General features: G+C 37.5%; 1 protein-coding gene across 1 annotated transcript in view; it reads left to right on the forward strand.

Moving 5' to 3' along the window:
- The window catches only part of COMMD10 (COMM domain containing 10), a 112,475-nt gene that overhangs the window by 16,156 nt on the left and 70,686 nt on the right, over positions 1-25,633 (forward strand). The window contains exon 5 of the mRNA XM_050912980.1: positions 8,873-8,983. Coding sequence (XP_050768937.1) covers positions 8,873-8,983 — 111 coding nt within the window. The remainder of the gene's footprint in view (positions 1-8,872; positions 8,984-25,633) is intronic.

A 25,633-nucleotide genomic window follows, 5' to 3' on the forward strand; every position in this document is an offset into this window, starting at 1 on the left:
AGATATTCATGCCACCTCAATACAACTGAAGTCAGTAGCAACAATAGAGAATAGAAATCAGTGTGTTTATGTAGTCATCTCCCCTGCCCCCAGTGCTAGAGTTTCCCATCAGTAGGAAACTGATGTTTGATCTGGGGCTTATCTTAAAGGAAACACTCTCTTCCTGATTACAGAATATTTCTGTGATGAAGACCCTACCTGTGATGATTGGCAAATTGTGCCTGTCGCTCATTGCCTTCCTCTTAAAAAAGTGCACCTTTTTTCTGTTTTAATATTTGTTTGCTATGTTGAGTACACTTTTGGCTTCATCCTGCTGGTGTCTCCTCTGCACTAACATTCTTTTCTTAATCAGACAGGGAGAGTTTTTGAAGGAGTTCAGTCAGACATGTTTTGTCATCCTGCTGTTGGCCTCTTACCTAAATAATTTTCATCATTACAGCAGGTAAAATTGACATTTTCATATCTAATTTGGAGTTTTGATTCTGCAATGCTGAGTGTGCTGATGAAGAGCGGAATTGGCATCTTAGGCTGTAAATTTTAGAGAGCAGACATAATGGTTTGCTGTAGTTTTATGTTGGTGTGATTACGCAGGTCTGAAGTTAGAGTAGTGCATTGTAGGCCAATGCTTTTCTTAACATGTAATACACCTTTAGTCCTCTCCCGTCCATACAAAACTGATAGTTAATTTATTCAAACCATATATAAGTGTTGCAGTAATTTCTTTAAATGAAAGGTATTCATTTGTGTAACTATGACAGTAAATTTTGTCTGATTATTGAAAGATGAGGGGAGGGGACCCCCAAACTTTTAAAATGTGAGTATTCTGACTTTCTTTTTCTACAGTGAAATGAGGAGTACTTGGTCTTCAGGGGAGGAACTACGGGAGTTACTCTTTCAAGAATTAAACCGAGTGAAAGGATAGCCATACTCATTTTCCTCTAGATTATTTGGTTAGAACAACTGAAGTACGTGTATTGTAAGTGAAAGATCTGTGCCAGAAAAATTCTTATGTTACGGATTATTTATTTCCTCAATGTATTTTGTTAGTTGGAAAATATTCTTAAATGTTTTGTGTCAGTGTGATATATACTATTGTAATAATATGAGAAAAAGATTTGCTGAAGATGTCTTTCATATCCCACTATCTCTCACGTCACTGTTCATAACGGCTTCAATGAGAGTAATACTGTGGACGTCTTAAATTACATAAACAGGTCTTTCAGATTGTTCCAGGAAATGTTTTCATCTTTAAAGTTGGACTATTTCTCTCAAATTAGAGGGAAAAATAGCTGAAATGAATGAGTTAGTATCGGAGTTAAAAAGACAAAATTCTGATTTCATTTGTTAAACCAGGATTTAATTTTTCTCTTTCTGTAATTGTTGCCCTTGAGGGCAGGTTAGGTTCCTTTCTAAGGTACATGTGGGCAGAGACATCGAGTTGTTCATTTTCCACATTACTGCAAACAGCCACATCATATCGTGCACTTTCTGAATTTGTCAGGCTCCATCTTTAAAGTACCTAGCAGTTTTTACTCACACTGGTGCTATTCGAAGGTAGTTCTTGAACCTTATTTCTCCAGCTGTCATAAATCTACTTCCTCAAGAATGAACTGAAGGCTGGGTTTTCCTCCCCCTGTTAAGTACTCTCCTATAATGTTAGTTACTTACTCTTAACACTATAATAGTAGAAGTTTAGACTTTGGAATCTTAAGTTATCAATATTTACTTTCGACTGTGAATTAAAGTAGCCTTTTAACTAAGTGGGCACTCCAGCATTGATGTAGTGAAGCTGAGTGCAGTGCTCTTGCAGATATACCACATTTGGTAGAAATAGATGAGGAGAGTGTAACTCTGAAAAATAGTGCCATTACACTTGCATATTGTTTCGGTTTTTTACAGAAAAAGCTTTATAGGAACAAGCATGTAGATTTTTTTCTCAGGATATGAAAGGCATAATCTCATGTGCAGTAACATTTAAGTTATCACAAACACCAGATCATTTTGAACTGAATGGCCTCTCAAAATAAGGATTAAAGTATTTGAAAATCAAATGGGTGGGCCTATATACCAGTGGAGCCTGAAACTAATTTCTGTATTACTGTAATCGTCCTACTTTATCTGAAATAGTTTGTTAGACTTCTGCCTAACAGAAGACTATTTCCTGTGGTACCTGTAAAGAATGAGTCAGTAAGAAGTTCTTTTTGCCATTCTATTTTTATTACACAGTTTCTAAAAACCTCACAAAAATGAAGTCAATTATACTGCTTCAGCCTGTTCTCAAATTAATCAGACTGCCTGTGAAGGAAAGTAGCTATAGATGCACTTAAACTACCCAGAAGTGGCTCTTTGAGTATTGACTCAGTCAGGAGACTTGGATGTTAGTTCTCAGGTATGCAAGTCTAAACCAGCATTCTGTGCCATAGGAAGCTGCTGGCAACCATGAACAGGGATGTCCATATTAATCAAGTCCTTCAGCACCACTGATACCGCAAAAGGTAGTACTATTAGAAGCACTCAGTTTTGTGCCAAGATTTGAATTTTCAGAAGGGATGTTAAGATTTATTTTCAGCTGTGCTCAAGTTAGTAATGTCACTAGAGGCCAGTTTGACTGAACTGATACGTGCATTATGAACTAGATGAATAAGATTTAGTATCATACCACAATTTCCTTAGTACATGTGCTTCTTCTCAATATTCACATGTGACCTAGTTATTCTAAAGGTTACTCTTACTGGCTTTTAATTCTGACTATGCGCCACAAGCTCAGTTTGCTTTAAAATTCTCATCACTCATGTGGGAAGGCTTCAACAGCCCCTTAGCAACTTCAGCGTAACGAAAACCTTTTGCTTTCCAAAAAGGCACATGTTGTTGGGGAGTTTTGTTGCTTTTAAAAAGTCCAAAGAGACAAACTAAACCATAACCCATTAACAATGGGAGAAATACCCAACTGAAATAATACAATTGAAAAATTGTATTATTTTATAGTTGATTTTCAAACATTACCAAATGTAGTGGTAATGTTACCACTTTTTTTTACCAATTACCTTTTGGCAATACTGAAAACATTTGTTGTAATAGTAGCAGTAGACTTCACAAATTGCATATGCTAGTTTGCTTATGCTATGTGTTCCTTTCCCATCCAGGGCTTTCATAAGCTTTTTCCCCCTATAAGCATAAAAGTACAGAACACTGCTACTAATTTAGAATTGCTTCTGCATTCTCTGCACATCAGACTTGTTACAAGTTCAGCCCAGAAGTCTGTTTTTGTCACTTTTTAGACTTTAAGATGAAACTCTAATTTTGAGAATTCTTTTTCTTGCTCTTTACTAAATGCTAATCAGCATTTCTCTCTCTCCCTGTAGAAATGCATACAGTCATTTGTTTGTCTGAGAGGCTAATAATGGATATGCCAAGATCTTCATAATCTTTCCTGTAGCCAGTTTATCTATAGTGGCTTGTTAAATCATATTTAACCTATAATGCAGATTAATTGCATTTTCTGACATGTTCTGAATCATGTATGTGTTCTGAATATAATTATTCTCTCATTAACTGGAGGCTATGATTTTATGTTTTAGTATTACACAGAAGTGAAGTACATAATATTTTATTCTATTTAGGGAAAGCTAGGTGTTCTGAAAGCAGCAAATCTTGCCAAGAGAATAGAGTGCAAGAATCTGAATGAAATAATTAGATCTTCATAATACATTAAATTTGAGCTGTAAAGTGATCGGCTGTTTCATAACTGTCTAAACGTCTGGCAGTTATAAAAACCTCAGTCATGTTGATTTTATGTGTCCAAGCAGTATTTCCATACTGTAATTCTTCCAGGTTCAATGCTTTGTTTACTCATTGTTACTCCTACTTTCTCTGAGGTCAATGCTTACAGCACTTTCTAAGGGACAAGTAGATGCCAAATCATGGATTACCCATGGAGGAGGAATAGTGATTTCCATGGTATTATGGTATCCTGCTTGCCTTGTGATAAGAAGTAAGCTGTTTGTGCCACATCAGTGAGCTCTGAGGGCAGTAATACTGATTTTCTGTAGTTCCTGTAATGATTCGCTATGATATGAGATGACCTTCTGAAAGCTTCACCTTCTAGAAGCGAGTAATTTATATGAAAATTCCAGTTTTCCATTTAAAATTAAAACAAGCTTCCAGTCTTCATAGGTGTAGAGACAGACAGGAGATGTGATCTCAGTATATCACTTGAGTCCAAAATAAAAAAATTTCCCCTTTCCCTGCTCTGGTACTGGCTGAGCATTTAAACCCCTTTTTCCACTCTCCTTGCTTAAAAATACTGGACCCTGCTCCAGAAGTTTTGAATGGCTGAAGTTGGAAGTACTAGGGAAGACATTTTAGGTGCTTACATATTTTCTGAAATTCTGTTTCCACTTTTAGTTTTCCCTTTTTTCACACTATTCCCACTTACTTTCTTTTCTCAAATTAAGGTCCTTGCCAAAATTTTTTTCAGTGTGAGTTTCTCAGTCACTTTGGCTCTGTTGTTGATCCTCGGGTTGGAGCCCTACAGCATGCCTGTTCTGGACATCCAGTCTGCCTTCACTCTCAAAGTCGTAGTCCTTCGAGTCTGATAGACTGGTTCTTGTATAGCTAAGATGATTGTTTTCTCCTTGACATTTTTAGCCTGAATTTCTTTGCCAAAGAACAGTTATTTGATTTCTCATTAAAGAGTATAAGATTAATATCTTTAGTTGAGAAAGGAGAAGTATTTTGATTTTTTGAGAACTAATATAGAAACTTGTCATGTTTATCTGATTTCCTGAATTTCTTCTCAGTTTTGGTTTAATTTGTAGTAATGTTTATGGGCAGTCAAAAGTGAAAGTAAGGGACTGTGGTGAAAATATGCGAGAAAGAAACAATAGTATGTAAAAACATAATGGGCTGTAAGTGATGAGGGAAATGGTGGATTCTGTGGATGTTAATTTTGGCTATGTGAAATCCTTTATTTGGTTGGAGATCTTGTTCAAAGTTTATATGAGATAAGCTGTGAAGGCTGACTTGACATTTAGTGCACATGGGCTTTTTGCAGAGGGTGACTTTCACCCAAACGTTTTACCATAGTTATGTTAGATTGCTGATGATCTTGTCCTAATATGTAAAATACTACGCTCTACGCTTTAGCATGACAAGGAGTCTGGTGGACAGGACAGTGGGCATGAGTTGGAAGCTCCCACGTTTTACACTGGAGGGAAATGATTGTGGAGATCATAGACTTCATCATAGACAGACCAGAGATGATGTATTTATGTACCTGTAAAGGTGTTAGTGATCTACAGATGAAGGGTCAGATCCTTGTATTAGGGAACTGGCAGCTAGCGTGGATCTGCCCCTGGGACAGGCATGGATGGCCGCTGAGAAGCCCTACGTTTGTAGGGGGTACACCTTATCTTTTCTACACCTAGTACTGAGTGAGCGCTGGAAGGGAGAAGTTCATAGGTTCTTCCATGCCTGTTAGTCCTGGCTGTCATGGTATCCTCTTCAGAAGCCTGAGTAGAACAAAATGGACATGGGAACTGAGGGTTAACAGAGGCTGTTGAAAGCTTCCTCCTATCTTTGTTGCCCTGAATCATTTGCCATAGGGTTCATGGAGCAGATCTGAAGCATTTTCATAAGTGCTTACTATTGGTTTTATTTAGTATCTATGTTTTTTCCTTCCCTTGTTTCCCAGCTTGCACCTGTTTTTTGTTTTCTAAACGTAACCCTGAGGTTAAATAAGTGCCAGAGATACCAGTGAGAACTTACTGTGCTAAATAGTACTTTTTCAATTGTGTTTATTGTTGCAGTGACAAGGTAGCGTGCACATTTCTAAACTGCGGATAAGATACTGTAAAAAGAAGCTAAAGGTCTACTGTATGTAAAAACATGGCTTTATTTTCATGCTAGTTATGGAGAAATACTTCCCCCGCCCCAGTAAATGCTTTTCAGGTAATATATCGCAGGTTCTGGCACCATATAGTCTCTCCCAATGTTTTGTTTTCTATAACAAGTTTTCTATCAGAAGTGAAAAGAATTTTGTAGTCCTTTGATTTTTGAAAAAATTGGCCCTAAAATATGTGCCACTTCATGGCTACCAAATACTGTGCCTTGACACAAATGCCATGCAGAAGCATGTCACCACTCTCGAGAGGTTAATTGATATTTCAGGATGTTGAATGTCTTCTAAGTAAACACAACCATAGCCAAATACATGTTACGTTTTTCTTTCAAGAAAGTAAACAGTCAGACCATTTTGAAGCCTTAGGCAGCATGCTATTTGTTAATGAAAACTTGTTCTCATACAACTGTATTTAAAACAGAAAAGACACATTAATTGTACAGGAAAACAAAGTGATTTTAAGGTAGAGCAATATAAAAAAAGAATTATGGCTGCTGTTCAGCTATAAACTCAGGCCACTGTGCTGCCATATATGTTGTATTTGTTCTGAGCCCTCTACAATATTCCTGGATAGATGTGTATTAAAAGTGAAATAGACGACATAAATTTGAATTTCTTTCCTTTTGATGGTTTGTTTTTCATGCTACATACAGTACACTGTTTAACAGCTTTAGAAAAGTCTTAAAAGTCAGGCTTCCTAGGATATTGTTCTTGTCTCTAGTGACATTGTTTTATAATCCTGGATAAGCTGTTAGCCTGTCTAAGTCTTGGTTTCCATACTACTATAATAAACTGTTTAAGTAACTGATAGAAAGTCCTTTCTAAATTGAGGAGTGCAGGGCTTGAACCTTAGTGACTGCAGTATGAAGAGCCATCGCATTCTAGAGCTTGCTCGCTGTCTCTGTGTTTTACCTTAGTGGTTAGGTGTTTTATCAAAATAGGTGGTACTGTTTCCTGTTGCCTGCTTTGGGCTGCTCCCACCACTAGCCCCTAAGTCAAGCATTTGCGTCCTTCTCTATTGACCGTTACCAATTTTGATAGGGTTCTTTAACTGGACTGAACTTCTTGATCTAATACCTGGAGTAAGGCAAGATGCTAAGACCTTTATGCTCCTGAGAGAACCAGAGGTAATTTCTTTACTTAATTTTATTGAAGTTTGTGGAGAGGAAAATGTTTTCCAGCTGTGTCATTCTAGTATAATTTGCTGGAAGATTCCAGATAACTGGCCAGCACAGGGCCTTAGCAGACTTGGCCATTAGTGTAATTGACTTCAGCACATCCACAGAATCCATTTTGGATTGTGTTGTACTTTTGGGTGGGATGGGCAATGCCCTATTATTTTTATCAACGAAGATGTAATCAGGTTAGAGAAAATCAAAACAGAGAATTATGATTAAAAATTAATCTGATTTTAGAATTCATAAAACTTGTCTTTTAAAGCATCTTTAGTTCATAAGCTGTGGGCATACTGTTACTAAAGCTACGCCTACCACAAAATGGGCTAGACCAGATTTACAGCATTTTAGCTGTGTCCGTTTGTGTTGTATGCATGCTTTCATCGATTTGATTTATGTGTAAACTTCCTTATTTTTACCACAGAATGAAGCCTGAATAGGGGCATTTATTGCAGAGCAGCTGACAGTCTGCAGGCTGACCTGCTGAAGTTCTTCCTATTTTCTTGTTCCTATAGCTGTACACAAAGGCAGTCTGAGACTGTGTCTTTCCGTTACCTTTGTTTGGCCTTGGCTAAACTCCCTAACCATCTTGGACTGGCAGTGGTGGTTAATAGGTCATGATACATAATTTTCCTTTCGGTATGCTTAGTCATATGGCTTTCAGTGTTTGTTACATAATTGGAATAATATTGATGCAATATACAAAGAAATGCAATATAACATACATTAACATGTAAATGGTATAGCTGCAATAAATTTTGGAAGTTCTGTCTTTGAGCAGTACCCATGGAAGATGTTTCTGCCATTCACTTTCTCTCCTATCTTTAATCTAGAGATTATGGTCACTGTAGGAGGCAGGGCAGGTATTGGCTTCTCTGCTGTTCACAGTACAGTGCCTCTGGTATGGCTTTGTGCTGTTGATGATTTTAGCTGAATTGTTGGACTGTAAGAGATTAACTGAGATGTGGCATGCTTTCACTTTTCCAAGTCAGCCACAATATTTACTATCAGAGGGGAGACACTAGATTAAAAAGAACTTGTATGCAAATTAACTTGCCAGATGGTAAGACTTCATATTTCTACTTTTCTTTATTCAAGATGGTCAGATAGGTTATGTTGTCAAAGACTTGTAGTTCTGTTCTTGTGTGCTTCATTTATGCATGAGGTGTAGCTTGATAATGTTTGAATATCGTTTTAGATTAATGATTAAAAAGCAATTTGAAATGTATTTTCATGTAGCTTTCTGTTAAAATTTCTGTTGTTCACATGCTTAACTGGTTTTTGGCTTTTCAGTAGTAACAATTTAAAAAACAGCACAGAATTATTTTTGTCATTAACATCTGTATATGGTAGAACGCACATGAATAGATCTGTTGGTTAAGAAATTACCATTTCTAGCTGGTTTACCATTGGTAATTTTTTTCTTTTTCCTAAAAGAAAAATAAATATGAAATAAAATTGAATCCGCAACTCTGCTGATAAACTTCCACAAGGAGGGGGAAACTACCTTATTTTGGATCCTTAGTTGTGTTTTATGGATTGGTTCCAGCAGATCTGAGGCATATGAAGTCGCTTTATTTCAGGTGGTCACAGGCAGTTTGAACTGATAAATTTGGCGAGAGAGAGAAGCAAATCTGTCTTGGAGTGCAGGAGAATTTACAGAATGTGCATTGTATAAAAATGCTTAACATCTGTAGAGCCTGACATTGTGTTCACTGACACAGACCATTCACAATACTGAAAGTTGACCTGAGTGCTTCTGTACCATCTGACTGCAATTTAAATTTGTGTTTTATAGCTTGAAACAATTGGATGGCAGCTTAATCTTCAAATGGCAGAGTCCATGCAAGCGAAGCTGAAGTCCCCTCGAGCTGTGCTAGAGCTGGGAGTGAGCAATGAAGATTCAAAGGTAAGAAATACATGCCTGGCAGAGTTGGAATGAGTTGTGATGATGGCCTTATGTTCAAAGTTCTGAGGCATCAGTTGGAACTCTTGATCGTTGTTAGTCTCGCCAGTGTTTTCGTTTTTATATTTCATAAAATTATAGCAAGCACTTGGAATTGTGAACTACTGGGGTAATAGCATACATATTGGGTAGACTGAGAGCTGTATTACCAGTTCTTTGGGCTGTAAAGTAATAGAGAAATATCATGGAATATGGTTATTTTAGGTCTCTAAAATATCTTTGTAGATAATTTATTTTTATCACATAGCATGTGATTGGTACTTATACTTTTAATGCCTAGTAGCTTGCAGCCTTCTACCATGTGTGTAGTTATGTAAGATATTACTCATCACTTGCAACCTTTCTGTGCTAATGATGTATTTATATGAATGATGACATAGTATGCGAGCCCACAGACAGCCAATATTTCGAGGTTTTAAGGTAAAGTCTTAAGTTCAAGGATTTTAGTGACTGGTGGTGTTTCAGTACCAAAACCCACTAATGGACATAATTTTTTATTCATAAACTCTGTATCTTTTGTTAGCTAGCATATTTTAAATTAAACACATGAATTGCTTTTAACCTTATCTTGCTAATGGAAATTGGAGTCCTCTGAGGTGACTGTCCGAATGTTTATCTATGAAAAAGTCAGTATAAAAGATTTAAGGGGAAAAATCAGAACTCAGTTTGGCTTTAGCATTGTATTTAAATCACAGTAATTTTACTAATGTGAGTGGAATTTCTAATTTAAGGTAGAATAAAAGAGAATACACAGCTTATGTTTGTGCTTCTCTCCAGGACTTGCAGCAGTTGTATTTTTTCCAGCATTTCACTGCAATCTGTATTTTTGAGATACAAATACAGGAACCAGACAATATTTTATGTCCAAGCTGCACTGGGCAGCACTGCATACAAATTCAATTCTGTGGCAAACAATTTTTTTAAAAAAATGAGGAAAAAAATATCACTTTCACATGACACAGAAAGTTTGTCTGTTTCCTTTACAAACCAAATTCAGCAAGTGGATTTTTTTGATTGTTTCCTCTCTTTCTTTTTGTGGGTATAATTAGATACCAAGATCAGAATTATTTTGCAATTATTACAAGCCTAGAATAGACTTGTAACTGGCATTTAGATAAAACAGTGCAACAAGAAAAACATGCTGATGCTCTTACACTACAGACACTAAAATTTAAAAATCTGGGTTGGTGTGAAGATAACTACAGGGTTTTTTGCTGAATGATTACATCCTAGTATAGAATAGGTTTAAGATTGGCTAATATCTGCTTATATGCTGACAGAAGTGTTGGAACATAATTTTTGTGCTGTATTTTGCATCTTCATGATCTCTTTGTGCACTAGGTATTACGTTATCTGAAAATCCTAGATACTAGATACTACTTTCTTTTCTCCCCAAACTTATGGGTATGCCTCTTGTGCAGAAATCTGGCATGAATTTAGTGTATATGTTCTTAGTGATTGTCTTCATTTCTCATGAAACTTTTTCTTTCTTTTTTTTTAATAATTCATGGATATAATAACGAATTTTTTCAGGAAAGACAAAACGCTGTTACAGAGGAGCTTTTGTGGCCTGGCTCATTAGGGGGCAGTAGTGCTCTTTGTCATGCTGGCTTTTTGCTTTTTTGAGATAATACTCAGAATCAATTGGGAAGTCAGTCATTGTGGGGAGTGTTAAGTGTTTACATTTCTAATCTGTATATAACAATAGAAGTTTGTCTTGCTCATCTACAAAACTAAAGCCTGTTAAAAAAAAACATACTGAGGAAGGTAAATGAAATTGGCCATTACTTCCACTTTTGCTAAGTAAAAGTAATTGTACTAATACATTAATGTTTACTACAACTCACTCCACTTAAAGATCATTTAAATAGTTCTTTGCCAGAAGCTGACATTGAAAATTAATATTTGAATTATCTCTCCAGGAGAGGTAATCAGAAAACCTGTGGATATATGAATGTTATTTGTGCTTCATGAAATAGAGTCAGAGGATCTGCTATATACTGTATAAATATTTATAGAGTATATTTTGTCAGTGTCAGATGAAATGCAGAGTCCCATAGGTATTATACCATCGAAATTCAAAAGTAAGGTGGTCTTTGGTTGTTTCAGGTGATTCAAGCTGCTAGTGACATTTGCATTGCCCAGGAAATATGCTGCTTGTGACTAGTAGTAATTGTGATCAGATCACATGATTTTTGGTAAACTGTTTTTTCCTGGATTTTGTTACAAATTTGCTGTTTGCTTATACTCAGACTTTGAATTATGCTTGATTTGGATCTAACAAACGTTTTGCATATGCCATGAAAAGTTTTTCACCAAGGGGGTGATTAAGTATTGGAATGAGCTACCTGGAGAGGTTGCAGAGTTGCCAGCCTTGGAGATACTCAGGAGTCAACAGAACAAGTCCCTGAGCATCCTGCCTGAAGGGTGGAGTTAGCCCCGCTGTGAGCGGGGGGGTGGATCAGGTGGGCTGCCAAACCCTGCCTTCCAACCCGAGTTGTCCTGTGATCTAGGCTGCTCTGCAGCTTGGTTGCTGATAGTGTTTTGTATGAGGAGGAGAAAAAAGGAGCTTTCAATTAAAAATCCAATTAACAGCAGCTTCGTACAATGATTCAGAATTTGGAATGTTTAATTGCATTTCTAAATCTGAGGGAAGTGGAATTTCTGTGAACTAGGCACACAAAACAAGTTGGTATGATAGAAACATCTTTTTGAACTGCAAGGTCCTTTTGCTTCCATTCTGACATTTTAACGAGCTAAGGTGATGCTTAGAACTGATGTGTAAGATATTGACTGTGTGTAAGGATTTTCTTTAATGATGTAATTTGGTTTCAGATTTTTTGGGTTGTTGGGTTGCAACACAACAATCTGGGGATTTTTTACAGACTATTATTATTTTTATGGCTATAGAGTGAATTAACCAGTAGAGGGAGCACAAATTAACAGTCCTGATAATCTGTGCTGCTAATTATGATTTTGATTTGCAGACAAAGATTGATCCCAAAAAGTGCTGTGTGTGTTTTATTATCTGTTTCCTTCAGTAATTTATTTAGTATTTATCCACATAGGCGCGTACTCGCACATTCTTTCCCATTGTTAATAGCAGTAATTCCTTAGGCTGTCTAGTCCAGACCTTTCTAAACAACTGTGATCATTTTCTATAACCATAGGAACTGTATTTAAAAAAATATATATATAGTAAAGGCTGTAGAAAAGGTCTGAGGGCTTCAGAAATGTCACATCATTGGTGCTGAATATCTCTGCAGAGGAATGTGAGAAGTAAGAGTGTGTTCTTAAAGAGTTTCTGCTATGTCTCTTCACTAGGAATATCCAGTAAGGCACATTACTATATAAGGTATTTATTAATGTGTATTTTTACACATGATGTGTTGTTAACATTTATGCTTGAAAATTGTTAGGATAAATAAACTATTCTTGCCCAGTGTTGTCTCTTGATAGTTATCGAATTTTTTTCTGTAAATCCATTCCACAGATTTCATTAGATTCAGTTATCTAATTACAATTTGTCCTATGGAAGGCTTTGCTCTTTTCTTGGTTTTCCTTCTCTTTATTTCATCTACGATTTTATTCTTAACCATTAAGGACGTTTTGGGAGAGCTCTTTTTTTCAGTGTAAATGCTATGTATAGATTCCTTGTGAGGATTCAATACTTTGTTTATTTTGTTCCTTCTTTATACATGTATTTGAAGAATTTTGTTACAGGATTTTGTCTGCCAATGCAAGACAAAAAATCACTGATAAAAGTGCTGGTTTGTTAAACCTGCTAATGTAATACTTTTGTCAAAAGATAGATAATATTAAAATGATACTATACTGATTTAGTTTTATTTCTTTTAAATTAATTTCCCCTAACCAATGGAAATAGTTTAAACTATTTTTTTTCTGCAGCCGTTTGTTCAAAATCAAAATGGGGTCTGACTGCATTTGAAACTGAGATCGTAATACATATTCATCATTCTACAGAGTAAATAGAAGTCTGGAAATCTTAAATGATTATTTTTTACTTGTTAAAATAACAGGCCATGGTTTCCTTTTTTTCCCTCCTAGTTTTCACAGAATTTCTATATGTTTGTGGACTGTGAACAAATCTAGACCTTAGATGTTTTGGTCTGTTTACTTCAATAAGTATGCCATTCTGCTTTCTAAGCTTGCCATTGTGAATACTTTCCCCAGTCTTTAACAGCAAAGCAGAGTAGATGAGAAACAAAAGCTTTTCTTCTAGCGGCTCTAGATCAATCACTCAATTCAGGCTGTAGATTCTGTGCAGCCTGTATGGCATGCAGGCAGGACCTGCACTTGGATGGATAATTAAGGAAATATGGTGGTGCTTCCCCTTCCCCCTCAGTTTAGCCCTTTGTTTCCCTCTGAAAAGAAGTCACGTTTATGGATTGGCGTAACAGTGAGAGCTGGTGGATGCTAGTGATATGTTCCCACTCCAGAGAGGTAGGAGGTGGTGGAGTTGAGCATCTGTACCATGATGCTGATACGCTTCATTTGCCTTCTCAGTCCTCAGCTTTTGGGGTGATGCATTTAGGTGCCTTTTTTTTTTAAATAGAGGAGTAATTTTTATCTGTAGGGCCTCGAAAGAAGAGGACAATTAAAAAACATGATGCTGGAGGAACTGTGATGAGGTGCAAAGACTAAACAACTGTAAATTGCTTCTCACATTCATCAGCTGCCTCTCAACCACTTTCTGTTCTGATATGGACGTCACCCTTTTCCTTCTTGGATCACAAACAAGCTTGCATGTACAGCCTTGAACTGAGTTTAGTCTTCTCATCGAGGAGATTTGTCTCTAGCAATTGCAAAAACTAGGTAGGACAGGCCTTGGATGAATGCAAAAATGTTTAAGGATGAGATTGAGAGAAAAGTTTTTTTCATTCCTATTTAGAGGAGGTAATTGGAGGCCTGGATAGCCTCAGATAGCACAGCCCTGGTTCAAGGTCTTTCTGAACTTCTGTATCCAAGCAAGGTTGCTGCTTTTGGCAAGGTACATCATGAAACCAATTTTGTCCTGAGAACTAAAATCTAATAAATACTGCTGCTGATAACAAAGCAGAAACTTCCCTAGGAGGTTTCAGAATATTGAGAAAAATCCTGATATTTGTAGGAGCTGTAGTAAGAATGACTGTATAATCTTGAGTATGTGGAACAGCTCAGAAAAATGAGCCTGAAATTTATAATTTGCTTCCAGGCTGTCACATTGCTACGGAAAGCTGTCAGAAATTTCATTGCTCAACCATGAAAGCTAGAAATTCCAGACTTGCAGTGCACAGCAATTCTTGGATTAGACTGTTTTTAATCTATCATATCTACTATCTCTGATTAAATCCATTTAATTAGAGGAAAAAATGAAGCTGCAGTCCAAAATTTTCAAGATGCTGAGAGGACTTTTGTTTTCTTACCAGTGTAGAAATGGACAGCAGAGTAACCCATGTCCTATAAGTTGTGAGTAGTTTTACATTTTAGTTAGAAATGATTTACCAGATGGTGTGACTCCAGGAGTATATACTCACCTCTGGCAATTATACTGCAGGGTGTGGTTAATTATCTGGCTCCATTTGTTATCTTACATGATTTAATTACTCAGCTTACAGAAAGGATCTCTTTACAGGGATCTCTTTACAGTATTCTTATGTTTCACCTGGCTATGTACACAATTTATGAATACAATCTATAACACATGAATTTACAAACCCTGTTAACTGGCTACAGCCTCTGCACATGCTCTGTTCCCACTAAAACACTCTTACAACTTTGTCCATGTGTCTTTGTGTCATGGAATTAAAGAGGAAGACAGTCCCAGTTGACTGTGTACAGTTGGTTCCAGCCTTGGGCAACCTCAGCCTATAGTTAGTACTGAAACTTTTGTTTTGTACAGGAGTAAATTGAATTGTCCGTAATGTGTAACTTTACTATTGTCAGTACAAATAAGCAGCAGAAAAGTAGCTGAAATACTTAACTTTTAAGTTTAAACTTGGTGACATTGCCAAGAAGAGTTAAACTTTAAGGCCCTGAGGGCGTTTGAAAAACACAAAGATCTGGTGAGTTTTTCTCATTTAATACAATTGTGCATGCCACCTTCTTTCTTACAAAATTTGTTTCCTGTTTGCCTCAAGCTGGTTTTGTAGGCTTGGTCCTTCGGTCTTTTCAGATTAAGGAAAAACATTCAAGGGATTCATTGCAAATTCCCAGGCATCTATATACTTTCTTGCCTGCTATTCTCAGAAACTATGCAGTGTTTTAGCAAATGAGCTGTTGTCTTCGTTTGTGTGTAGCAATGGAAGGTAACCCTGTTTTTTCAGTACTTTTGCTATGCCTGGTGGTACTGATCTCCCTGCATTTATTTAGGCAATAAGTTCTCTGGTCCCTTCACAAGTGTGTTAAAAATTGGCATCTCTGCCGTGTCTGTTTCTTCCTGACTCTAAGGTAGAAAGATAAGGTAGTGTAAGAAATGGATGAGATTAGGGAGAGGTGAACGTAAAAGTTGAACTTTCTCTAACAGCAAGGCTCAGTGTTACCAACATAGCTGTTCTGCATGTGTCCTGCATTAAAACGAAGTTGACTGCTGCCTTTGAGCATTGGAGGCGAGGGCAGAGGAAGACAACTTGTAATCTCCAAGTCAGCAGCTTTCTAATGTGGATATTTAAAAACAGATAATTCTTCTATGTATAGATACATAAAAATCAAAATTTCTCCTGAATGTTGAAAGGTATAAAATTCAGAGGGTCATAAAGCCTTTAGATATAAGTGTATCAAGTGAGTAGCATTTTATGGCATTTAAATCAGGTAGGAGTTGTTGTCACTTGCATTATTTGACAATTAGTAGCAAGCACAGAAGAGGTGGAATATGTTCTTTATAAAAGTAGGAGATTAACTTTTTATATATGAAAGCCTTGGTGTTGGGGAAGCTGTGCAAAACCACTTATAAACATGTGTCTATACATTTTCTGAGTACCACTGGAAATGCTTCTCACTTGTCCATCTTCAGCTTTTCAGTTCTTCCATCTGTAAAGTGGTGAACTTGTTACTGCTCAGCAGTTGCAACTTGGAGAGACTTGCTTGCAGAAAGTTTTGTTATCTATCAATCCCTTATTTTTCCTTTAAGGGGTTCTAAACAAGAAAAGTTACGAGAGATGTGGAATTTTAAAAAAGGAATTTCCGTGTGTGTTTTCCTCAGTAGACTTATGCTTCAAAATACTTTGCATCTTTAAGAGCCAACAGTGTTTTATTCTCTTGTAGCTGGTTCCCATGTAAGGGATACCTTCAGGGCTTGTTGGAAGAGGTAGGATTGTCTTCTACAGTCATCATTACTGCCTGTTTTTTTTCATTTATACTGACACTTCAGAAGCAGTTGCCTTGCTCCTCATCACTGTGGCGGTAGCTTGGGAACAGTCTGTGCTTTGCTGTTCACTTCTTGGGTGGGAATGGAAGAGGTGCACTTTTCTTAATGTCTTGTCTTCTGGTAGTGTGTACTGTATTGGAGGCACTCTCTGAATATGAGGAGATCTTTAGTCAGAGAGAAGCAAAATACAAAAAAGAGGGAGTTACAAAAAAGTAAGATCTAAATATGTATGGAATGTTTTAATGGAAGTTGTGAACTTGCCTATAAATGCCTCTATATATGCATAGAAATGCATTTTTTGGAGACACTCCAAAAAGAGGTGGGTTAATGACTTTACTTGGGGTGTCCAGAAAGAACAGTATGGAGAGTTCAAAGAAAGCTTTAAGTCTTATACAGCCTATTTGTAAAAAAACAGAAAAGGTGATCAAATAGCAGGGTTGTAGAAGTGAGAGAGTATGATGTCCACACCTGCCTAGACTGATGGCAGCGCTCCACCTCTTTACATAATTTCCTGGTTTTTTTCAGGCTTACTGTAGTTGGTTAATATTTCTTTTCTCACCACTGCATTTTACTTCTGCAGCTGTGGCAGGATGGGCAGAAAATAGAGGAAACTTTCTGCCTTCCATTCCTGTGTTAAACAGTGCTGTTTACTGAAACACTGCTCAGCAGGCTCTGTGATGGGCATGGATAGAAATGGAACTCTTGTGTTGTAACCACAAGAAACAAAATTCTTTGAAGAAACAGAAAAACAATCTAATACAAATGCCAATGAAATGGGTTCTTACTGTCCACCCTAAGCAGTTCTTCAGTGATTTGTATAACTTTGTATTCCATTTTTTTCATAGAGTAAATAATGATACTGACTTTGTTGAACTTGAGCTGCTGAGGAACACTGGCAGGAGTTTTATTTCCTTGTTTTCCCCAATATCTCATCTGCCTTTTCTTTTATTAGTACACAAAAAAGCATACCTGCACAAACTTCTTAAACTTCTTTTTTAAGATGTACTTGATTATTTTGTCCCAAGTTGTGCATTTTTCGCCTTTGAAAGTTAAGTGGATGGATCAACTTGGAAATTGTGATATTATGTTGCTGTTTAAATTATATGAAAGATATTCTAAGAGGAAGGGAGATGAGCGGGAAGGTGTAACAGGCATGGAGTAGTCACTCAGCCTGTGAGTGTCTTATTCTTGTTGATTCTCTGTGCAGCTCCTGAAAAGCCTAGCTGCAGGCTGACATATTTAAACCCAAATCAGACACTCTGATCTCACTTGTCTCCTGTGATTTCTTTGTTATTTTCATAAAAAAATCTCGTAGACTGGAAGTCCACTATAGCTAATTTCTGATTTGTAAAATGTGGTATTTTAATCCATTTTGCTTAATTATTGCTGTAGGGCAGGTTTTTATAGGCAAATTTAATAAGAACATTATGTAAATGAACATTTTTAAAAGTACCATAATATTTGGGGTATTTGTTTTCTTGCTGAGTGTCATGTTGCCTAAATAACTTTTGCTGTGTTACATCTTTTTGTACGTCAAACAGGTCATTTTAATCAGTCTCTAGTTTTGTTTTCTCTCCCTACAGTATCAAATCACTTGCTCGATCTTCAGTTGCAGTAGACCTAGTTATTTCAGTTCTTGTATTTGTGAAGTTTTTTCTTTTGCCTATTTAGGCTGAATATTAATTGTTTTTCCTTGAAAATATAGTTATGCTGTGTGTCCTGACAAAATAAGGCCAGCTTCAACATCAAATCCAGTTAAGACATCGACATTTCTAAGGCAGTCCTGACACTAAAGTTGTGTATAATATCTGCCTTGTACAGGCTGGAATTGATATTTAAAATTATAGAACTCCACTGCATATTTGTAATCATTTCATTGCAAGCCTGAGTATAATTTCATGTTTTTAAAATCTGTTTGACTGCCTTTAGATGCTGGGAGATGTCTGTCTTAATAGAATAGCTGAAAATAAATCACATTTAACAAGTATGATTTTGCCTTGTAAGTTTCAGAAGTGCAAAAAGGAAGTTGGGCCAAATGGATTAAAAATCTCCTAGATAATTCACAATATTTAAATAACTTCTAAAATCTGGGAATATTTAGAAAAGTTAACTTTCATTGTTCCTTAACTTTCTCGCGTGTCAAATCTCGGACTTTTTTAAAAAATGAATTTCTAATTTGTTTTGTCCTCTCCAACAAACTTTTCAACTCCCTTACCAGAGGGTGTACGCTGGAACAGGTATGCAGAGCTGCATTTGAGTAGCTAGTGTGTTTGCATGGAGGAAGATCAGCATCAGCTTGAGAGTCAGCAGCACACTGCTGGAAGTGGGGAGCTTCAGGTGAGCCATCCCCTGCTACTGAAGTGTACGCTGACCCGTTAGAGAGGTAACAGCGACGTCCTGGTCCTGGGAGGGAGAGAGCCAGGGAGCTGCTCTGGGAACAGTTGCCTACTTTCCCTTCGGTGTCTTGACTGCAGTGGTCGTAACTCCATCTTCTGCACTGGAAGGGAGAGAGATACTGATTGAGTGAGGGTAGAGGTTTCCACTCAAAGTATCTGCACAGGACTTGCGAGACTTGGTCGTATGCCTTAAATTTATATAATGGGGCAGTTTACCTGTCCTCCAGAAGAAGCACTGCTGAGTGTCTGAGGGTAGAGGGATGGTTTTGGTGAATTTACAGGGGCTTTAACTGTATGGTGCCATGAGTACCTTTTGTCAGTATGAAGTTGAACAATTGTGAGATTCTGCTTCAAAATGTGAGTGCTTGGCAGCATTTTCCTTTCAGACTTTCTCTGTAATCCTTTCAAGAGTAGGGCTAGCCACAGAAACAAAAAATGAACTGTTTGAAGCATTTGAATACAATGTCTCTTTTATAATACTAAAAAGTGAGGACATCACATGTGAAACTGTTTAATTTGGGTTAGGAAATTACAGATTCTATTATGGTATTTCTACTGTGTACCCCAAAGAAGAGAAGCTGATCTGTGTTGGAGCATTTGCATCTTGCCAAAGTCAGGTCCCACAGCTTACTGTGGGACCACTTTGGGGCTGTGCGTCCTGCACCCGGTCATGTTTCCCCCCTCTCCGTTGTCTCTTTACGCAACCTGTCACATGTCTTGTTGAACAACATACTTGCATACCTTTTCTTCCTAACCATGTCAACACTTACATCAGAAGAGATGGTTTGGGGGTGAAAGGGTGGCAAGGAGCAGCTGCCATACCAATTCACATACTGTGCAGTTTGCACCTTGCTTTTGTCCCATGTACCTTTAGAAAACATTATAGTGAGGAGAACCATATCCAGTTACCCTGTTGGTTCATACTTTGCCAGCGGCTCTGTATTACTTAGACTAGGTATTTTATGTGACAAGCATCTCACCAGGTCTGCTCAGAGTAGTACAGAAGGAGCCTGCTTCTTCATTTGCGTTCAGTTTACATTTGTGTTCATCATCGTTGTGATTCTCCCCTGTGCTCTGCTTTTCCTTTGTCAGTTCTCTAAATGCATTGTTTCGTGAGTTTTGGTACAAAATGGTACTGTCAAGGAAAAGTAATCCTCTCGGTGATTAGGAGTTTCCAACAAAGCTGCTTTGCAGGTTAATAGCATGTTTTTGAATTTAAAAGCAATTGGATTGTTCTGTATTTTCTGTCTTGCTTTGCAGAATTGCTGGGCTTACTTTCCTGTTAGTTTTGCTGATTTTTTTTGTCAGTGTGCAAACTTATGAAATTGCCAAATCTGGCTTCCTGGAGAAGTAGTATGTATATTCTTGAAAGAGTACAAAGTGAGCATCTCCTGCGTTGCTAACATCTGTCCTGCTTGAGGCAATAAATATACAGTACACGCTGTCAAACAGTATCAATGCTGTGCATTTGACATTGAACAGGTGTCTAACAATACTGAGACACCCTTTTGAGTCATGCTTCAGGTGGAAGAGGGTAGGTCATCACCTCAGTTATATGCAAGGGCGGCAATTTTCACTCATCTTGTTTCCTGTTGTTTACAAATGACAGGAGTCTGGTATCTGGAACTGTGTGGCATCTAAATTTGTGCCACTTGGCTTTGTATGAACATTTAGCAAACTTTAAAAGCTGCTATGACAAGTGACCTTTTTCACTGGTTAAAATACATGAAATATGACCTCTTTCACAGGAAAACCACAACCCACAGCGTGGCCTATAGCCCCTGAGCAAATCTTGTTCAGTATGATTGTATAAAATCACTACTAATGAAATAACAAATACATATTTCTAGGAATGCACACTCACTGGCAAGGCAGGAATAGAAAGAGATTTCAAGGGAATAAGAAAATACTTTTTTTTTCCCATATCGAGACAGATCCTGTTACTAAGAATACATTTTGAAGCCCTGTAGTAATGAAAGGGCAATACAAAAACAAAAATAGAGCCAAAGCTAATGAAAACGTTTGTCTAGCTTGAAATTTATACAGAAGGAAAAGCGGCTGCTTTTCCTGACCCCTTGAGCAACATTTTTGTACTTGCATATATGTAGTCAGAGTAACTAAGTTGTCCAGCCAGCCCATGAGATGGAACCACACCAGTGGGTCAAATGGAACAGAAAATTGCACTGTGATGCTTTCTTGGTGAGTTTATAGCTGTCTCAGTGTAAGAGGATGACAATTTCTGCTGTGCATGTAATCAAAATATTATGAGAATTGCTTTGTAAGTGGTGATTGTAAATGCTTTCCTTCCTCAACATCAGGATTAGGCACTGAGTTTTTCAGTAACGCCTGTTTCAAGGCTTTTTGGTTTGCTTCTGGTGCATAGAGGCAGGCAGCAGAGTTTTAAAGAAGGCTGAAAATGCTAGATTATTTCTCTGTCCTCTTTTCCAACATCAACAGAAACAAGGAGCTGGGAGATGCTTATGCTTGGGAATAAGTCTTATTACGAGATTGGGAGTTTGTCAGCAAAACAAGTTGCCAGGGGCCAGATTTGTAGGCAGCTCTGGTTAGAGTATATTTCTTTGATTAGGTACTTCAACACTAAAGGGTGCGCTTGTCTCCTTCATGAGATGGAGAAATGTATTATCCACTGTGTTGGCATAGGAGAGTCGCAGGCTTAAGCTTTCTGGAGAAGCACTGACACTATACCTCAGGGGGCTGCCCGCTGGTGGCTTAGGAGTGCCATCATACCTGGTAGCACTGCAGGGTTTTTCAGCCTGGAACTGAGTATAAGATGCATTAACTGCACAGAGGAGTTCAAATTCATGTTGTCTTTCCTCTTCTCCTATTCTGAATCCTAAATAAAGGAATTTCAAAATCTAACCGTACATCCTGGAAAACGAAGACATATCTTTCTTCAAGAACAAGTGCATAAACATTGCAAATACTGCCTGCAAATACCTGAAGCCATTACTGGAAAGGAAGTGCGTTTTAGTAGAAGATCTCAAGAGTACTCAGGAGGAGAATGTTCTTTTGAAGATGCAATTTAGAGACAGGAAGAAAGGTATCTGTAGACTCAGGAAAGTCCTTGTGACAGCAGAGAAACAGCATTCCTGAGCTGTTTTTTCTTGTTGTAATTTCTAGATCACTTTGCCTCTTCACATTCCTATTCCTTCTTGCTTTCCCTCATCCCATCTTCATAGGAACAAGCGCATTGTGCTCCTATCAAAGAAGTGCTACAGATTCCAAAATATCTTTGAAATTCCTCAAACTGCAGAGTTGCCATTGAAGTGGGACAGAATTCCTGGGGTTGGTGCTATGTCTAAGAAGTTCTAATACACGCTTTCAAGTGCTGCCGTCATATAACTAGTACCTTTTCTTTTCATTGTTGCTTCTGTTTCATTTCTTTTTGAACAATAGTTGATTAAATAATATATCATTATAATTCTTTATTAGATTGGTTTCCTTAGTTCTTCAGGCCTTAAAGCCCTTCTTGTGCGGTAGCGTATCTCCTGCTCCTAAAGGGATAGCATGGAATGATACAAATGCAAGAAAGATGTTTAGGCAGTGTTTAGACAGTTTCAGAGTTCCTGGATGGCAGTGTATTCCTATCTGTACTTTTGGAGGCTAACATTTAACAAGTTCTTGAGTAACCATTTTAGTTTCCTCTTTCTAAATTTGTATCACGTTGAGTGAAAATGAAAGTCTTTCTGATGAGGACCAAAATGGTTTGTAGATAATATGGATGAGATCAAGAATAGCCAGTTTTTAGTATTGAAATTGGTACTATTTGATTTCTTTCCAAATGCAGATGTATTTGAAACAATATACAGGAGGAAATGTTTAATGCTAAACCTTTTCAGGAGAACTGCTTTGCTGCAGCAGCAGGGAGCTTCTCTGTTGGAGTGCGTTGATTTGCGAAGGGTACTGTAGCCAGGCAGACTCAGGTAAGCTGGCACAGTGATGTTTGAGAACAGTATAACACAGAGCAGAAGCACACGAAACAAATACAGGGAGGTGGAGGCAGTAATGGCAATTAACAGCAACAGAGGAGCAAGGAAGTGTTGTTCATTGAGAGCTAACTGAAGTTGAGTTGAACCTGTAGAGATTTTTTTGGGTAAGGCTGAGGATGATTAACACGCAGAGAAGCGATGCACTGTGAGCAGCGTTATGCCACATGACGCAGTGCTTTGTTCTTAACCTGGTATGGGAAAAGTCATTCTGAAAAGCTCTTGAAAATTCAAGTGTAGCATAATTTGACATAATTTGAATTTATTTTTTTAGTGGAGTTGCTTTAAAATTCACATTACCATTTCAAACCGCAGTTGTACGCTCCTGTGGCCTTGAGGGAGTCACAAAGAACTTGGAGCCATCCTTGACTTTAAGATTGAGGCCTGCGATGCCTGTCTGGAATAGAGTACACTTGTTGTGTTTACTGCTTTTTGAAGAGAAGACCTTGACACATCTTTAACTGAGGGAATGCGATCCAAGGGTGAGCCACAGACCAACAGCAGATCTTTCAAAGATGTATGGAAGTAGTAAGACAGAGGAAGGATATAACAACAACAAAAAACCCAAACCCAAATAAGGCATCTAGTATATCTGTTCTTTATGGATAGACAGATGAAACGTATTTGTCAGCACTGAGCATGAGAGGTGCAGTGCTGTAACTTAAGCACCGCAGTGAGATGTTAGGTTGTGGATACTTGTTCTAAACCCTTTCTTCCCTTCTTTGCAATAAAACAGTTTGTTTTCAAAACATTCCAATCCAACATAACCCAGCTTTGAATTTGTTGAAGTCACTTGAGTGTTTTCGTTAATGTGACTATTTTTAAGATGCTCAAAACTTGCAAACTTGAGAGCTACTGGCTTTTTATAGTGATGTGGCTTCAGACAATGGGAAAAAAATCAGCATTCTGTTTTTCCCACTGTTTTCTGAAGCACTTCAGTAATGTCCTTTCAGCATTAGCTTTTTTTTTTTTTAACTAAAGAAGGAAATAAGAATTGTGGACCAAACATGAGTCAGCCTATAAAACTGCAAAAAGAGCTTTGCAGCTCGAAACCAAAATACTATTACTTTAGTTTATGTCTTTATATAAAAATAAGCACTTCCCATTTTCAGAGTTATGTGGAATTGGTATGTGTTTTAATTCTTCAACAAAAAGTTGCAGGGGTAGGGAGAATGTGAATGTTAGGAAAACTGCAGGTTATTATTGCCACTGGAAACAATATCCAGTAATGTGCTGTTCTACCAACAGGTCTGGAACAGGTGCAAAATTAATCTTCTGCCATTGTACATGTACAACATATGTTAATATCTTCATATTGCCTCAGAACTTGAAAAATTAAATTATTCTTTGGCTTTGTGGAAATAAAGTTTAAAAAAAAATAAAATCTAGTTACATGGAGTCACTGTTCCCTTATCATTTGCATCTAATTCTTACACTTCCACTAAAATACTCTTTGTAGTTTTTAGGGGATTTTTTGGGGTTAAAGAATACTAACATCTTTACTGAGTGTAAAAGCATTTGGAATATATCAAGAAGAAGGCCTTTGGGCTAGAAAAGTATCTTTCAGTTTGTCCCACAAAATCCCTTTCAAGTTTAATTGACTTAAACTGTGTAAAAATTACCATTTCATTTTTGCTGATTGTTTCTCATAGAAGTCCTGGATTTTTGCCCAAACACTAATTGAACATTCTGATTTAAGATCTGGCTTTGCTGTCATTAAACACCAAGCAGATAACAGTCTTGGGCACTGTGGAGAGTGCACAGTCCAGGTGCTGAAATCATGCACCTGGGAGAAGGAGAGTGCTTGGCTGGGCTTCCTTCTAGTCTTGAATCTAGTACAGGGAATCAGCTGTGTACTCTCCACTTTCTGAAGGTGGTGTATAAAATAATGTAGAAGAAGGTGACTGATCTCCCCCCGGGTAGATGAATGCTCTACAGAAAATGGAAAAAAACATTTCCAGAGAGTATAAGATAGAATACACTCAGGTACTAGCAGAAAGATGAGTGAGGTGACCAAAAAGATTTTTCCAATAATTTTTTTGATTGTAATAAAAATCCCTATTTAAACTTGTAAATATAAAATATATAAATATATGTAGTGAGGGACTGCAGATGTGCGAGTGACAGTAAAATCTGTTTTGCTTACAGTTCTGTTACTCTGCCTGTGGGCTGCACGGAGCCTGGAAACCAGTTTGGAAAGGAGCAGGAAATCCTTGACGAAGAAGGAGGAGAAGGTTACCTTTGGAACAGGCATCATGGGGAATAGCACAGCATGGGATTGAATTTCCTTGGCTGTTCCTGTTAGAATGTTGGAGATATTTTTATCCTGAAGTTACTGATACAGACTCTAAACCTTAATGTTGCTTAACTTAAGTGGGATTTTTTTTGCATGTAAATAGATACCTATGTCAAAAGTTGTCAAGTGTCCTTCAAGGCAAACACAAAAGCAATAGAACAAACTGTGACTGCAGAGATGAACCTTGGAAATAAAAGCAAAACATAACCCCTTCCTCCTGCTGGCTGTTGAGAAGTGTATTCATTCTGCCTCTAAATCCATCGAAACCCCAAGTCTGTGTTTTCTTCTGTAGTAGGTGGAAGAAAGGCTGGTGAATGAAGTTCAGCACTCTCTCAATTGTGCCAATATGTTTGTAAAGCTACACTCCAAAATGGATCCCTGAAATTAATTAGAAAATGAAACAAAACCAATGTCCTGGAGTTTTCTAGAGATCGTAAGTGCTTAAGTTTCCAGTGGGCCCAACAAAAAAATTGCACTGGCACAGAAGGAAATAGACTGTGGTTTGCAGGTGGTTGTGAGTTGTTAGCA

This window comes from Gymnogyps californianus, chromosome Z (genome assembly GCF_018139145.2).
Source record: "Gymnogyps californianus isolate 813 chromosome Z, ASM1813914v2, whole genome shotgun sequence".
Classification (NCBI taxonomy): Eukaryota; Metazoa; Chordata; class Aves; order Accipitriformes; family Cathartidae; genus Gymnogyps; species Gymnogyps californianus.